The 15046-nt window shown below is 41.9% G+C and overlaps 1 protein-coding gene across 1 annotated transcript; it reads right to left on the bottom strand.

Annotated features, from left to right (window-relative positions):
- Positions 1-9704: 9704 nt before the first annotated feature.
- On the bottom strand, positions 9705-13742 carry gins3 (GINS complex subunit 3). The gene is made up of 3 exons (XM_034122178.1): positions 13318-13742; positions 12270-12503; positions 9705-10217 (listed from the first exon to the last, which is right to left on the bottom strand). The coding sequence occupies exons 1-3, from the start codon at positions 13486-13488 to the stop codon at positions 9987-9989; spliced, it is 636 nt and encodes a 211-aa protein (XP_033978069.1). The 5' UTR covers positions 13489-13742; the 3' UTR covers positions 9705-9986.
- Positions 13743-15046: the final 1304 nt, after the last annotated feature.

Below are 15046 nucleotides of genomic sequence, written 5' to 3'. Positions count from 1 at the left end.
CATGGCATTGTACAAGCTGTTGTTCTTGTGCCAGCGCGGGGGGGGGGGGGGGGGGGGGGGGGGTATACTCATTTGGATAGCATAGCGGGGGTGTTGCTTCAGATACAGCTAATCCTAACACCTCATCGCCAAGATGTGATTGGATGCTGCAGTGCTTCCTCTTTCTGTTCTTTCTGCTCTTTCTTGACATTCAGTCCCTCTCATCTCTAAGCCCTCTTCTCCTCTCCTCCTGCACTTATCCCCTTTCTTTTGGAACATGAGCGCAACAGGCGAAAGGGTGGGGCACTTCTTAGAAAGGAGAAGATAATAGAGGATTTAAAAGATAAGATAAGGGAAGTGGATTAAAAAGAGGAGAGGAGAATAAAGCACAGCACGAGATAAAAACATGATGTCCCTTCTATTATAGTAAATGTAATATATTTGGGTTGGTACAGCTGCAGTCTGAACACTTTCTCCCATAAACACGGTCGCTACCGGTCACAAATGATGGTTGATACTGTTTCTCAAGATTCTACCAGCTTGGTGTTTTTAAGTCGAGTGCAGTGAGCTGTCACTTTATTTTTGGCAAAAACTCATTTGAGTAACAGACACACTCAAACTCACTCCTTAACAAGCCAGGAACATAAAACATGGGATCTCACTGAGCTGTGTTTGGAGTCTTTGAAGCTCTTCACAGCGGGAAACATGAATCAACAGAATGGGAAAAAATGTGGTAAAACATTTCAAATACATTGATGCCTTTTAAAGTGGACCTATCATGCTATATTTGAATAATATATTGTAGGGCCATACCTATATAAGGTATATTTATAAGTTTTCTTTTTCAAAATACCAAACAGATCATGCATTTTAGCCATGCCTCATTTCGCTCTATTTTGCTTTCCTCCACCCTGTCTTTGCATGCGCTGCAGCTGACCACGCCCCCCTGCAAAGGAGGGGGCCGTCGTGTTACCATGCTGTTACCATGCCACGGCAACCTCTCATTCCCCTGATAGGTCAGCTCCTCCGTCCTGACGTCATAGAAATGTTCAAATCTGGATCAGTTTTTATCAGATCCGTTGCAGCCCCTTTTTTAGAGATTTGGGTATGGAGGAAAATAGAGAGGGTTGTGTTTTCTGACACTTGGTGAGTTCCCTGGAACACCGGGGACACATATTCATGTATAAAAGACGTACAAAAGTGCATTTTGCATGATAGGTCCCCTTTAAGTTATTTGGAATAATGCAATAAACCAGGTGATCAGACAGTTGAACAAATTGGATTAAGGAAGATTATAGATACATATATAAACCTGGGAAATAAAAGATGTTATGCCTCTACTGTGACATGTCTCCATGCTTTAATGTTCAAAAAGCTCTTTATTTTTCTCATACTGCCTGTGCTGCAGCACCTCTTTTCACCCTCTGTCTGAAACCAGAGCCCAGTCTGCTCTGATTGGTTAGCTGGCCAGCTCTGTTGTGATTGGTCAACCGCTTATAGATTTCTTATGGTGCGTTCACACATCGATTTCTGGGCGCGGCACGATTAAATGTAAAGTCAATGCAAAGACGCTAATAGACACGAATTTCGCTCAGGCGGCGCGAGTGAAGCGAATGACACGGCGTGAATGAGGCGATTGAAGGGGGCCGCGTCAATCGTGAAAGTTCAATTTGTTTAACTCGAGCATCAAATTTGCGTGACGCGTTCTCGCGGTAGCCAATCAGCATTCAGGATCTCAGCCTGCCGCCACTGACGTTGAATCTGATAACCAATACATCAGCCATTAGCTGTTAGCACACAGAGCACACAGCTCCTCATATCTGTTCAGAAACTGGACAAAAGTTAAACAAGTACAAACCACAGACTGTCTGTGTCATGGCGAATACAGTCGCTGTTGTATTTATGTCTTTGTGACGTTGTAAGTGTGGACGGAGCATATACAGGTTAGTTTAGCCTGATCGATCCGATCTCCATACAGGAAACACACATTTAAAACGGTTTCTCCTGCCATCTTGTGCACACACACATTAATTAATGGTATTTACAAACCGATATCAGTATGTTGTTACTTTGGCATCATTTTGAAATGTGTATTAACAATTAAATCACGATAAAATATGTTCATTTTGTTGTAGTTGGTATGTACCATAGTATTGACATGGATATAAGCCCCGCCCCCTCGCCAGCGCATCCTGTTTGAATGACGCGAGTAAACACAGCTGAAAGCCGCAGTGAAACTCGAGCAATTAGCGTCTGGTGTGAACGCACCATTAGCCTATCACGTACAATGTGTCGGAGCGCTAGCCAATAGAAGTGCATGTGTTACATAGTGATGTCAGTATGTCACAGAAGTAAACAAAAGGAGTGTGTGGGACAAGCGGCAAACTCTGGGGAAGAGCCGGGACGCCAATACTGTGCCACAAACTGCAGTTCATATATTGGCCGATAGGCGATGACTGCAGAAAGGAGCAATTTCCATAGACCCCCATGTTAAAAAGCCCAATTTCACAGCAGAAAAAAAACGTTTCTAGCCCTGGCTGCAATACATTTTATTATGTATATAGTTAGATTCCACCTTCATGATTATGGATCTGTGAGTGAATTGTTTTCTAACATGACACTTTTATTTATATTAGGTCTTAAAGTTTTTGCATAAATTAGGGCGTGGTCACATTGAGTGACAGCTCTGTCAAGTGACTGCTGCTGTTAGCTTCTTGTCTCTCTGCTCCATCAGGTCTGATCCTCCTCACAGAGGAAAGACCCTCAGTCCTCTCCAAACCAACAGACTGGACGTCCATCACACGGAGGTTTCTCCCTGAAGTCTCTGCAGCTCTCTGGACACCACGCTGTCTCAATCCGTCCACACTGAATATGAGAGGGGAAAAATGAAAATAATAAATGCTTTAGACAATAAGAAATATAAAAGTGAACCGTTGAGTTGCTCAGTTTTTTTAGATTGTCAATACTATTACTGTATAACTAATATCCCAGGTTAAGAGGCACCTTCAAATAAAGATTGGTCTTTAAATACATTTTGTCTTTTGAATTGTTTGTCTAAAGTCAAGGATCTAGAACTGGTACTTATAGTTTTAATGATACAGTCTGGTTATAATGCTGTTTGGAGGAGGCCTCACAGGTAAGAGCACTAACTAGCTATCATCACATGCACCTTAGCTTAACTTAAATGTATTAAACGTATAATTAAGTGATGGCAAAATATAAATAACTAATGTCATGCAAATATTTGCTTGATTCCAGTGTTGCATTTAGCACATTGCATACAAAACGTTAAGGGATTTTAAGATTCTGAAGTATTATGCTAAAAACTCAACTTAGATTATTATTTATAGTTTTGCTGAATAGTCTCATGTCCGCTTACCTTAGAAACGTACAATGCGACGGCAGTGTGCAGATGGGGAGCATGTTAGCTTAGCTTGGTAGCTTGAGCTAGCTCTGGAACTTCCAGCCCGGAGGCAGGAGGTCCCGCCTCGGCTCCGCCTCTTTGCCCTTATTTGGAGCAGGCTGGAGCAGGCGGGAGTGGAACTCTGACGCCACTGTCGAGCCGTTAGTGGCCGACTCCGCCTACTAAGGGCTTCTCGGCAACTCTGCAGAATCCTATGGGTGACGTCACGGACCCTACGTCCATTTATATATACAGTCTATGGTGTGGGAGAGAAACTCCCTCTGGAGGGAACACAGGGATTTCAGCCTTTGCAAACCATTTAAATTTACAAATGGGAAGGGTAAAATAAATAACCCAAAAATGATCACTAGGGTCCCTTTAATATTCAACACCCAAACCTTGGAAATACAATTCTAACAAATGGGCTTTATTCATTTTAAAACATAAACCTGGTTGTTAAGAGTTTCAATGCATAGGGTTTATGTATATTAAATACATAAGCTTGGTTCTTATGAATTTAAAACTAATTGGATAAGGTGATGAAAAGTATGTCGACCTTGTATATAAATTCAATATACAGTAATTATATTAGCTCAGAATACAAACGCTGTCTGCACAAAGATTTACAGTGAGGAAGAGGGAGGAAATTAGATACAGAGATACAGGGCTTGAATGTGAATGAAATGAATAGAAATGTCATTACAGGTACCTATATATTTTAAATGAGAGACAATGAGAGGGTTAGAGTAAGGAAAAAACTCAGCCTTGGGCTCCTCTCAAGCATTTTATCAAATGGTTTCCCAACAAATACCAAATGTCAGAGGCTCTTACAGTGGACAGAAGCCAGAGGCAGCATTAGTGTCCTGTGTGTCAGCTTCCTGGCCGCTCGCCCTCAGTCTGCCCTTTGCTTTGCTTTGGCTGAGAATGCCCACCGGGACACACAGACAGAAATAATGAAAGGCCTGCCATAGATCTGCCTGCAGAGACATGCAACAAGACAGTAATGGTTACATCCACGTAATTCACAGTTTAGATGTCTCACCATAAAACCCTAACTGTGGGTGGGACTGCAGACTGAGGTAGAACTTCAATGAGGAGGATGTATTCATTGTGAATGCATACTCTATTTTATAAATGTTCATATAATCCTGAGGAGTGTTGCTGTGATGACCCAGGTTAAGCCGTAGAATAATCAATTCTGATCCAGTAGTGCAGTTGGCCCCATTCATCCTGTTGTACGGTGGCTGAGAAGTGCTAACTTGCAACGGTCCAAAACATTTCCATTGGGAGAAACGTGCTGCAGTTATGGCATATAATATAAGCAGGGTTCGAGTTATAAACTGAGCTCTATGGGGGTCTTTAAAACTAACGCGCACACACACACACACACACACACACACACACAGCAGAAGCAGAAGCAGGCCTCTACTTGCTACAAACTTAAATATGAAAAGGTTCGACTACGCACACACACATCATCTCGGCTCGCGCAGCACGCTCACAGGCACAGATTGCGCAATAATGTATTGCAGTGCAGGCATATTGTCATTCAAGAGATGCGTTGTTCTTTTGGAAAACATGTTTTTCTTTTAGCCTATTTACCTCGTTAACGTAAATAATACTCATTACATTGACACATGCATTATTTGTGATTAAAATAATGGTTGTTGGTAATGTATTAGCGACCCCCACAGATGTATGATTTCACTGCGTCCGTGGGAGCTCAGTCCCCTCCTTATGGGAGCTCAGCTCCCATTGGCTCCCACATAACTCGAACCCTGAATATAAGTATTATTTAAATGTGCAAATGCTGTAATTAGTTTGTTTTCAACTTTTTACTAGAACCGTTGGCAAAAGCAACCATCTTGACAACTGAATTATCCGGAAAAATTACGCAAGGAAAATTGCAACTCTTGTCTCCTGGTGGTCTGTGGCTCCAGTTTGAACACTTCATCCCCAACAAAATGGTCCTTCGAGCCGGAGACTGAGCCACACTATGGCTGATTCAGCGACTGATGGCGTGCAGACCCAACAATGGAGGTCAGGTTCCTTTTACTGAGAACCTGGATGACTCCCAAGGAGTTATCAATGTTTATTTATTTTTATTTTTTTAGTTACTGACTAAACCCAGCTCTACTTAGACGAGGCTAACCAGGGATTGTCTCCAACATCCCCTAGGCCATCCACACCTCCTCAAACAGAGCCTAGCATTTCACCTGAACCTATATTGCCAATTCTCATCGAGAGCACTACATTCTGTCATCATTAGGCGCGTTCACACCAAGTACTTTTCCCACAATAGTTCATGAGAACTTAAGTTCATGAGAGCTCTTTTAGTTCTGATGAACTAAAGCAGATCGCGTTCACACCAAAATGAGTTCCTGGGGGTGGATTAGGCAAATGAAGCCGCTGACGTCACTTCTTCTTCTTCTGCTTTGGGTTTACTGGCAGGCCGCAAACAACTTCAGGGCGAGTACAGTAGCTGGCGGTATGCACCTTAAAGTTGCAATCCGCCAAAAAACCGAGAGAAAAAGAAGAAGAAAAACCTCCCGCACCCACTTGCTGTAAATGAGGCGTCTGTTTACCTTCCGACCTCAGACATGAGCTTCGTCTGAGTTATTTAAGCAAACACAAATACAGATCGTCGACCAGTCAAATGCAATAGCAATGCTGATTCGGAAGCGAAGGCGGTTAAGAAGGATTGACAAAAGGATTGGACGACGACATGCACGCGCTATGCTACGTGTGAAATTAATAAACTGTGCCAGGTGTGTCGTATGCACAGTAAATAGGCTCAGCAGTTAACACACCTTTATTATATATCCTCCTGAGAGCAACTGCATCCGTCTGCCATGAACCCTACAGAAACCTACGTGTTAGTTTTGGCCCATAGTGGCCTCCATTTGTGTCGTGTAAAATGGGGGAAATCAAAAGTTAGCAAATCCCGATGTCATGTTCATAAAAACATTTAGTTTTAGGTCAAATAATTATTACACTGCTCTGAAACTCACTACATATTTTTTTATTGAAGGCCTGTTGGATTTAATCAACTCGCTTTGCACTGCCAGAAGCCCAGCCTGAAAGGTATTTTGTTGCTCCACCTGGCGCGCCGACACCTCCACCTGGCGCGCCGCCGAGTCAGCATGGCGCTGCATCACCATGAGCAGCTGGTCGTCCGATTCCTGGGCCTTGTGTGAATGTAGCAGCCGTTCGTCGTGCATCTCCTTGGCACGCAGGTCCTCATTCTCCTTGCTGACCATGGCACGGCGGTCCATCGCCATGATGGTGTCAAGGAAGCTGTCATCCCGTGCCTGCTTTCCTAAGGTGATATAAGCAAGATACAAGATCAGTTTAATCGCAATGACGAGACAACATTGTCCAACATTGGACATGGTGCAGGCAGGGACAGTGTACAAAATGCAGGTGTAAAGTAGAAGATAAGATAGGATCAAATAATATCAAATAAAAAATAAATATCAAAGTGCCCTTATTTATTGTTTTGTGCTTAATGTATGCTTGAACTTTGTTTTATAGGGATTAGTGGACATCAGTTAGATGTGTAACCTTCTTTCAAGGCCAGAGTAGTTACAGTGTAAGTGGATTGACATCTAACATAACATGGCTGAGTACAATTATAACAATCAATAAAAAAAAGGAAAAATAAATAGAATTTCAATTACATTTCTACTTAAATGTGCAAAAATATTAGAACATCAGTCTTTGTGGCATGCAGGTAATCAACTGTTTAAGCTTTTACCATTAACATGTAGAATGAATGTTGCAAATGACTTGAAATTATAGCAACTACAATGTATTGTTAGAGGTAGCATTATGTCCAGCTAGCATGCTAATTGCTAACGTTATATTATCGTTTTATCCCGGAGGGGAAAACTAGTTTCTAATCCAGAGAGAAACACCTCGCCTGAAACACACGATTAGTGCCATGAGTTAGTGAAGCAAATTACAGAACATTGCACACTTCTCCACAAGTCAAAACATGTTCATAGCGGGCACGGCTGAGAATAGCTAGCTAGCTAGATGTTGTTAGCCAGCTTGGAGCTATGATAGCAAGTTCTAGCATGGCTAGCTCAATCTACTGAGCAAATAAAAGTACATCTAAGACCAGTATTGTGCAGATTAAAACAGTGCAGTGCCTGTATTTTATTTTACCTTCGTAGTCGTCCCGACATGACTTTGCCAGGTCTGCTAACTTTGCTGAGCCACGGAAACTGCATTCAGTAGAAAGCTTCTGAATGTGGCGCTTCGCGTCCTCCGAGTAAATCGCCAGAAGCGCCGACACATCCTCATCACTCCACCGCTCCAATGATTTATTTAGTGTTGCTATAATAACTGCTTTCACAAAAGTAATCTCTTCAGGTGCGCTGGCTGAAGCGAGCAAATACAATGGCCGCTTACAAAAAAAAATTCAGAGTCAAACGGGCGTTGTTTGCATTCCGCACAGCCAATCAGACGTATGAACTATTTTCTCCCACAACAGTCCCTGCTCTCTAGCAGGGACTGAAAAGCGGGTCAGATGAACTAATTTGAACTACTTTAGTTCCTGGGGCTTTTTGGTGTGAACGCAAATATATCGTAGTTCTGATGAACTATTGTGGGAAAAGTACTCCGGTGTGAACGCGCCTATTATCTCTGGAAGTATTAGCCAAACCCCCAAAGCCAATTAGTTATGACTTAGGACAGGGCTTCTAAAACTTCGGACCAAGGTCTGGATCTGGACCGAACTGCAAATCAATCCGGACCGAACCCTGTGTCCCATTATAAAAAAATGTAAATTATACAAAATTAAAAAATTCTGATTCTGATGTAAATTAATGTATATTTTCTTGTGTCTGACGCGTTGTGAGAATGAACGTGCATATATATTTACTTGTGTGCGCGAGCGTGACACGTATTGCAGACCGCAAGTTAACCGCAAGTTTACCTTGACTTTCTAATGCTTCTAATACCTTTTTTGCCGAGGTTCAAGGCATTGACTACAGACAAACAGTGCCATTTCTCCCACTAGTTCAAGCCATCATACTGTATGTATGTATTGAATGTGTGTGTGAAACACCCTTTAATTTACTGCAACGACATGTCGGGAAACCCCCTCAAGGGGCCCCATGCATAGCGCGCCGTAAGAAACTGCTTCTTAATTTCAGTTTCGTTGCTCCGCTCCGGGGGGGGGGGGGGAACGACGACTTTACTGGCATTGAGCCCGACCTTGTATAAAGTTCACAAATGGACCTTTAATAAAAAAGTTTGAGTACCCCTGACTTAGTGGCTGGAACCAAAAGACATAGACGGCCCCCCAATTACTATGGTTTTGAAATACCACAGCAGAAGGCAGCATCAAGATCCCAAGGCTCTCATGGTTCACATTGTAAGAGGAAACACTGCAGCAGGTCGGCTTCAAGTTTCCCTCCATGCTCTCATACTAGTGGACGTTCCAGAAGCAGCCACGCTTCTAATTTGAGTGATTTCCAAGCCAATATTCTCCAGGAAAAGGAAACAGGGACAGCGCTCCGGTCTCGGCCCCAGCCGTTTGAATCCCTTTTTAATTTGTTTGTAAACACTGCGAATGTGTTATCAAGTTGGTTTAGATGTTCGGTAATTGCATGTGTTTTTATATTTGCATCGTTTTCTGAAGCTTTGGGTTGTTGTAGTGCGTTTGCACCTGTCGGCCACCAGAAGCAGCAGGGAGCTCTGCACTCGCTCAGAGGTCAACTGTTAACACATGTTTGGTATAAATGTATGTCAAAATGATTCAAGGTTGAACTCTTAATACTCATAATCTGCACATTTTTACTTTAACATCTAATGCTTTTGAAAGTATTTGTATTTTTTTGTTTACCTTTTATTCATTTCAATTGAAAATGTAGCAACTGTCAAGAAAGCCAATAACCTATCCCCAGTACTTACAAGGGTAAATATTCATTGTTGTTTCTAAAAGTAAACACGTGTATGCCTCTGTGTGTCATGAAAACCCATATCAGGATCAATACACAGCCCAGAGACGTGGTCAATATTTACATCAGCAGTGACCTCTGTATTCTCGCTGTCTACCCTCTGACCCACATTGAACACTTCAGCAGGCAGCTACCCCCCCGTCACCCCTTCATCATGTTTGTTAGGCTTTTTCCACTTAAATCCATGTATGATCAATAATGCGCCCCCAGACAATGGTAGGGGAAACACTGGCTCAGGATGTTCTAGAATTCTATTTTTAGTAGTATTATTAGTAGTAGTATGAGGTATTGAGGAGCTGCAGAGATTTCCTGCCCTATAAAAAGTATTCTACACAAAAATAATCACACCTTGATCATTTTAATATGTTTTAATAACATTGAGAGTAACGATGCAAAATAGTTAAATCTCTAAAAATATTGTTAATTAAATCAGGATTTGCGATGAGTCATAATCGCAGTTTTTCCAAGTGGTGCAGCCATGGTCAAGATGATGTGTACAATGTGACAAAATAAATAAAATGTATACTCTACACAGGGGGGGGGCGTCGCACCCTGGAGAGCAGGGGTCAGATGGGGGAGGGGGATTGTCTGTGGGAGAGGAAATGACAGGAGCCGCCAGAGAGGACTGAAACGGGTCAGGGCTGCAGGTCGTTGATCTTCCTCTTGCGGTAGTTGAGCACCAGGCTGGAGGCGGTGAGCTGCGAGGCCCGGCCCTTCTCCCAGCTCTGGAAGCTGTTGAGGCCACTCTGCCCCGACGAGAACAGAGCCTTCTCCAGGCAGTCCAGACGCTCCACCAGCGCCGACGTGTCCTCGTTGTACGCGTTCTGAGACGAGTCCATGTTCCGCCTGAAGCGCCCGATGAACGTCTGGACCAAAGGCAAGGACACACACAAGTTAGAGGGAGGAAACACACACACACATACAGGGTACTGAGGGAGTATTAGATTTCATGAAAGTAATGATGCAAAGATGATCAATGTCTCCAATGCAAGTTGCAGTACCAGTGAAAGTGATCGCGATGAGTTAATGAAGGTACATGAGGCCTGCTGGCGCTTTTCTGACTGACCTAGTTTGGAAAACCTTTGATATGTAAAACTTCAGATAGGTATAACTTCAGGTTACTCGCCTTCAGGGAAAACCATCTCTCAAAATATTCCTTCACATATTAAAACATCAAAGTTGTGTTCAGCTAGTTCTAACATTTGACAAGTACAGCTGGCATATAGTCGATAAACCTGCATTCAAATGGAAATCATAGTTTGCACCAGCAAATGATTGGAATGATTACTTTTTGGATGTTTTAGAAGTTTCTGCAGTTTCTACTGATTTGGTTCTTGTTCATAATAAATCACATGGAAATGGGGATCCGATATCCAGCTGGTTACTTTAATGGTTGTTTTTTTAACACCAGGCAGACACCTTTTCCACTTTAAGTGTGTAATAACCTTGTTGGGAGAAGTCTTATAGTGTGTGTGAGATTAGAGAACATCTGCCTGTAACAGCTGCAGCAGACACCCAGCAGTCCGCCATGTTTCTGATCCGATTGCTCCCTCTAGCTGTGATGTTTGAAATGACACTGGCTGTTCAGTTAGGAATCTGACTTGTGTCTTTTAATATATGATATTCTTTTGCAAAACATCTTCCCTGCTGTACAATGCAATATTTATTTATATGACATGTTATCATAAAGTGAATGAGAAACTGAAAAAAGGGTGTTGGGTGTTGCAAGTTTGTAAAGCATGTTATCTCTCAGGAAAAAAAAGAAAGGAAGATTAACCAAATGTGCTCTCACTTTCTATGTAGCACATTGTTCCTGTTGATGCAGCTGTGACCACTTTCTTGTTTCAATTGACTTCATGTGTAATAAAACACAATTAAACAGTAGGTCTGTCCGTCTGCCTACAGCATATCGTTTGTTTATCGATGCATGAACATGATATCGGCCAGTGTTCCACCATTACCAAATAATGTCCCTGCCTTTCATTCAAGTTTCACTTACTTACTTTTCAGAAAAGAGCTGGTGAAGTTCCTGTGGAAATTGGATAAGAAGCTTGTTTTGGCCGTTTCTATAATAACAAACACAGAGAAGTGAATTGCTTTAAGCGGATTGGCCGGACGGACCCTGGATGTTTCTGCCGGTGAGTGAGTGACTTATCTCTGTAAGCGCATTGTCCTCCTTTCTCTACGGCTGTCAGACTGAGCAATGAAGCTCATTCATACAAAGCATAACAAAATAATATTAAGTAGTAGTGCTGGGCGGTATACCGCTTCATACCGAATACAGGGTTTTTCTTTACCCTATTATATGAATTTGACATATACAAAACGGGTGAGAAAATGGTTGACGTGGCAAAGGGCAATCGAGCTTTTAGCTACAAGTTGCACTTGTTTTATTTGTTTCGATACTTGCATATCGTCTGTGTAGTGTACCTTGGCTTGAAGCACGGGTTCATTTAATGCAAGTATCACACCTTTTATATTTGTTTGACTTCTGTTTAGGTAACAAAGGTTAGTAATAATGCAAGTTGTACACTTTTATTAGTATGAATACTTTGTGTACCTTGGCTTGAAGCAAGGTTTATATTATGTTGCACTTTATTTTCTTTATTCTGTGTGAACCTTTGTTTGAAGGTCAATAAAACAAGAAAAGTCTTTAAATGTGCATTCTGCAGTTTCAGGGACGGGGGGATTTGTTTACATTTACAAATAGTGCTCAAGTTGTTGTCATGTGGTACGCAGTACAATAAAAAAGTAAGTAAGTAAGTACCTACCTACCTACCTACAGTCCATAGTGTTGGTAAAACACTGGGGGGAAACTAAAAAACACACTGTGGACAAAGGGCCTAAGAGATGTTGGGAGCTGTTAAAGCGTGCATAATGTGTGTGTGTGCGTGTGCGTGTGTGTGTGTGTGTTTCACCTGCAGCAGCGTCTGTGCGATCTCAGGATTCTCTGGGCTGTCAAAGTGCAGCATCTGGGAGCCCAGGCCGTAGTAGTAGGGCCCCATCTTGTGCAGATCCACCACGTTGGGGTCAGCGTTGAACACGGTCCTCCAGCCCTCTCTGTACACCTTGGGCAGCTCCACGGACAGCACCCTCCTCTTCTTCTCGTACAGACCCTTCGACAGCCACAGAGGAAGCTCCATCTTTGTACCCTGAGACATCAGAAAGAGTCCTCAGAGGGGGGAGTCATTGTGAAGACCCCTTCTCCCTGGGGTCCAGCTGCATAGGTTACGTTTGTTTCATTAGGTTAGGCTAACGGTTGTATAATTACATAAAGTATTTCTCATTAACTCAAAGTTAGTAGAATTAAACTTCCATAATATGTGAAAAGGGCTGGGCGATAAAGAAATGTAAATATTAGAATGAGTGGCAAGCAAGCAATATTAAAGACCATCACTTTGTTGTGATGCCGACTTTAAAACCAGGAAAAGACACTTAACGATATCTAATCTCATATCCTGGTACCAATATAATATATATATAATGACCAGCCTTATGAAGGGGGCCTCCTCTGTAGTGTAAAGTGTTCTGAATCAGTTCAGCCAACAGATAAGGACCACCAAACACATTTCATTATGCTCAATTATTTGTAATGTCACCGCTGGATGCTCAGTATTAGGAAGTTGCAGTATCCTCGATGAACTGTGATGTAACCACTAAAGTTGTAATGACAATGACGTGAAGCGTTATTAGTTTTCATTTCAAGTTTTAGCTTTTTCTATCTTAGTTTCCTGATTTGTGTCCTCGCTATTGATTGTTGTTGTTTATTGTCAGTGTAACCATGGGACGTGTGTAATGACAGTCATGCCTGCTTTAAAGGCATTACATTATTTACAGAGGTGGAAGAAGTACTCAGATCTTGTACTTAAGTACAAGTAGTATTAAAAAAGTATTAAAAGTATTATACCTTGAATACAATGAACATTAAAACGATCAGGGCGACATTTTCCTCAGAGCTTTACTCACCTCCGGTATGTCGTGCGAGTCACTCGACTTCTCCAGGAATCCCAGCCGGGGGAAGCTGCACTCTGTCCGGATAGGAAGTCTCTCATGTGAGAGCAAAATATCGTCGAGAGACAAAAAGTTCTCCTCCATCCCCACCCCAGGTTTTACTGGTAAATATGACTGCGTGTCCATTTTGTGCTCAAATTAGGCCAAAAGTATCTTTATGCCAAATGATATAATCAAAATATTGAGCAGAGGTCTTTCCTGTTGTGTTTTCAACTCTTCCTCTTCGCTGTTTTGGCGCCATGGAATGTTGACCAATCAGAGAACGACGCTGTGACAGCCAGACGAGAGCAATCGATTCAATCTTCTTCTTCTTCTTCTTCTTCTTCTTCTTCTTCTTCTTCTTCTTCTTCTTCTTCTTCTTCTTCTTCTTCTTCTTCTTCTTCTTCTTCGGTGTTTATTGGCGGTTGGCAAACCAACTTGCAGGTGCATTACCGCCACCAACTGGACTGGAGTGTGGACAAGAGACTATGCAGAAAACAATAAACAAAATAAATAAAATTAAATAAAATAAAAGAACCAAAACTCTAGTCTAAATTATTTTAAATGTATCAATTTATCTTAGAAACGTAATAATCTCACAATACATATTGCCTGATGTTTTCCCTAACAGCCCTGATAGCGAAAAGTCATGGTATTTTGCTTTCTTGAGTGTCTGGAAAAGCCCATTTCTCTGAGTACTATATTTCCTGCAATGCAGTAAAACATGTTCAACAGTTTCTGGCTGGCTACAGTGTATACACTTTCCAGTTGGATGCTTTCCTATTATACGTATGATTGAGACCTGTATGACCCATTCTCATCAGAGAAATTACATTTTCTTCCCTTCTTTTAAACCCCACCTTCCTTCAGTCCCCCACATACCTTAGCATTTTATAAAGATGTCTTCCTGTATCATTAATGTCCCAATGTTCTTGCCATGTTGTTTGTGCATATTTCTGTATGAATGTTTTAACCTCCGATTTGCCTAGTGGAACTTCTATGTCTGTGTTCCTAATTCTGAGTGTTTGTTTGGCCAGAATATCCACCTGTTCATTACCCTCCACACCTACATGAGCAGGAACCCAGATGAAACGAGTTGCTATGCCTTTGATTTGCATTTTATATAACATAAGAAATATTTCATTTATTATATCCATTCTAAATGAAGATCTGCCTGATCATATACTCGATAATGCTGAAAAGCTGTCAGATGCAATTATACTGTTACGTATTTCTTTCTCCTCTATCCATTTCAATGACAATACCAATGCCAACAACTCTGTGGTGTATACTGACACATGGTCTGTTACCCTTGTCTTTATATGTGTATTACTCACTGGGATATAAACTGCTGCCCCTGCACGCCCTGTCTCTGGATCTTTGGAGCCATCTGTAAATATGATTGTTGAGTCTGAGTGATATCTTGCAAAAATAATTCTGGACTATACGCCATACTGGTAGTAGTTCTTTCTTTTCCTTCAACTCTTTTTGTGTATTGAGGTCTACCCTTGGCAATGGGAATAACCAGGGTGGAATGGACGAGATTGGAACTGTGGGGCAATACTGTATTTGATTCAAACCTATACTTGCATGCTTTAACATCACCAATCCATCCAAAACTTGTTAAATGTGACTCATTGTGCTCCCAGCAGTCTTTCAAAATACTTTTCGCAGGATGATTATCACAATGCCCCTGAAGGGTTAC

Source organism: Trematomus bernacchii, unplaced genomic scaffold, assembly GCF_902827165.1.
Source record: "Trematomus bernacchii unplaced genomic scaffold, fTreBer1.1, whole genome shotgun sequence".
Classification (NCBI taxonomy): domain Eukaryota; kingdom Metazoa; phylum Chordata; class Actinopteri; order Perciformes; family Nototheniidae; genus Trematomus; species Trematomus bernacchii.
This window is presented reverse-complemented; position numbering and strand designations above follow the sequence as displayed.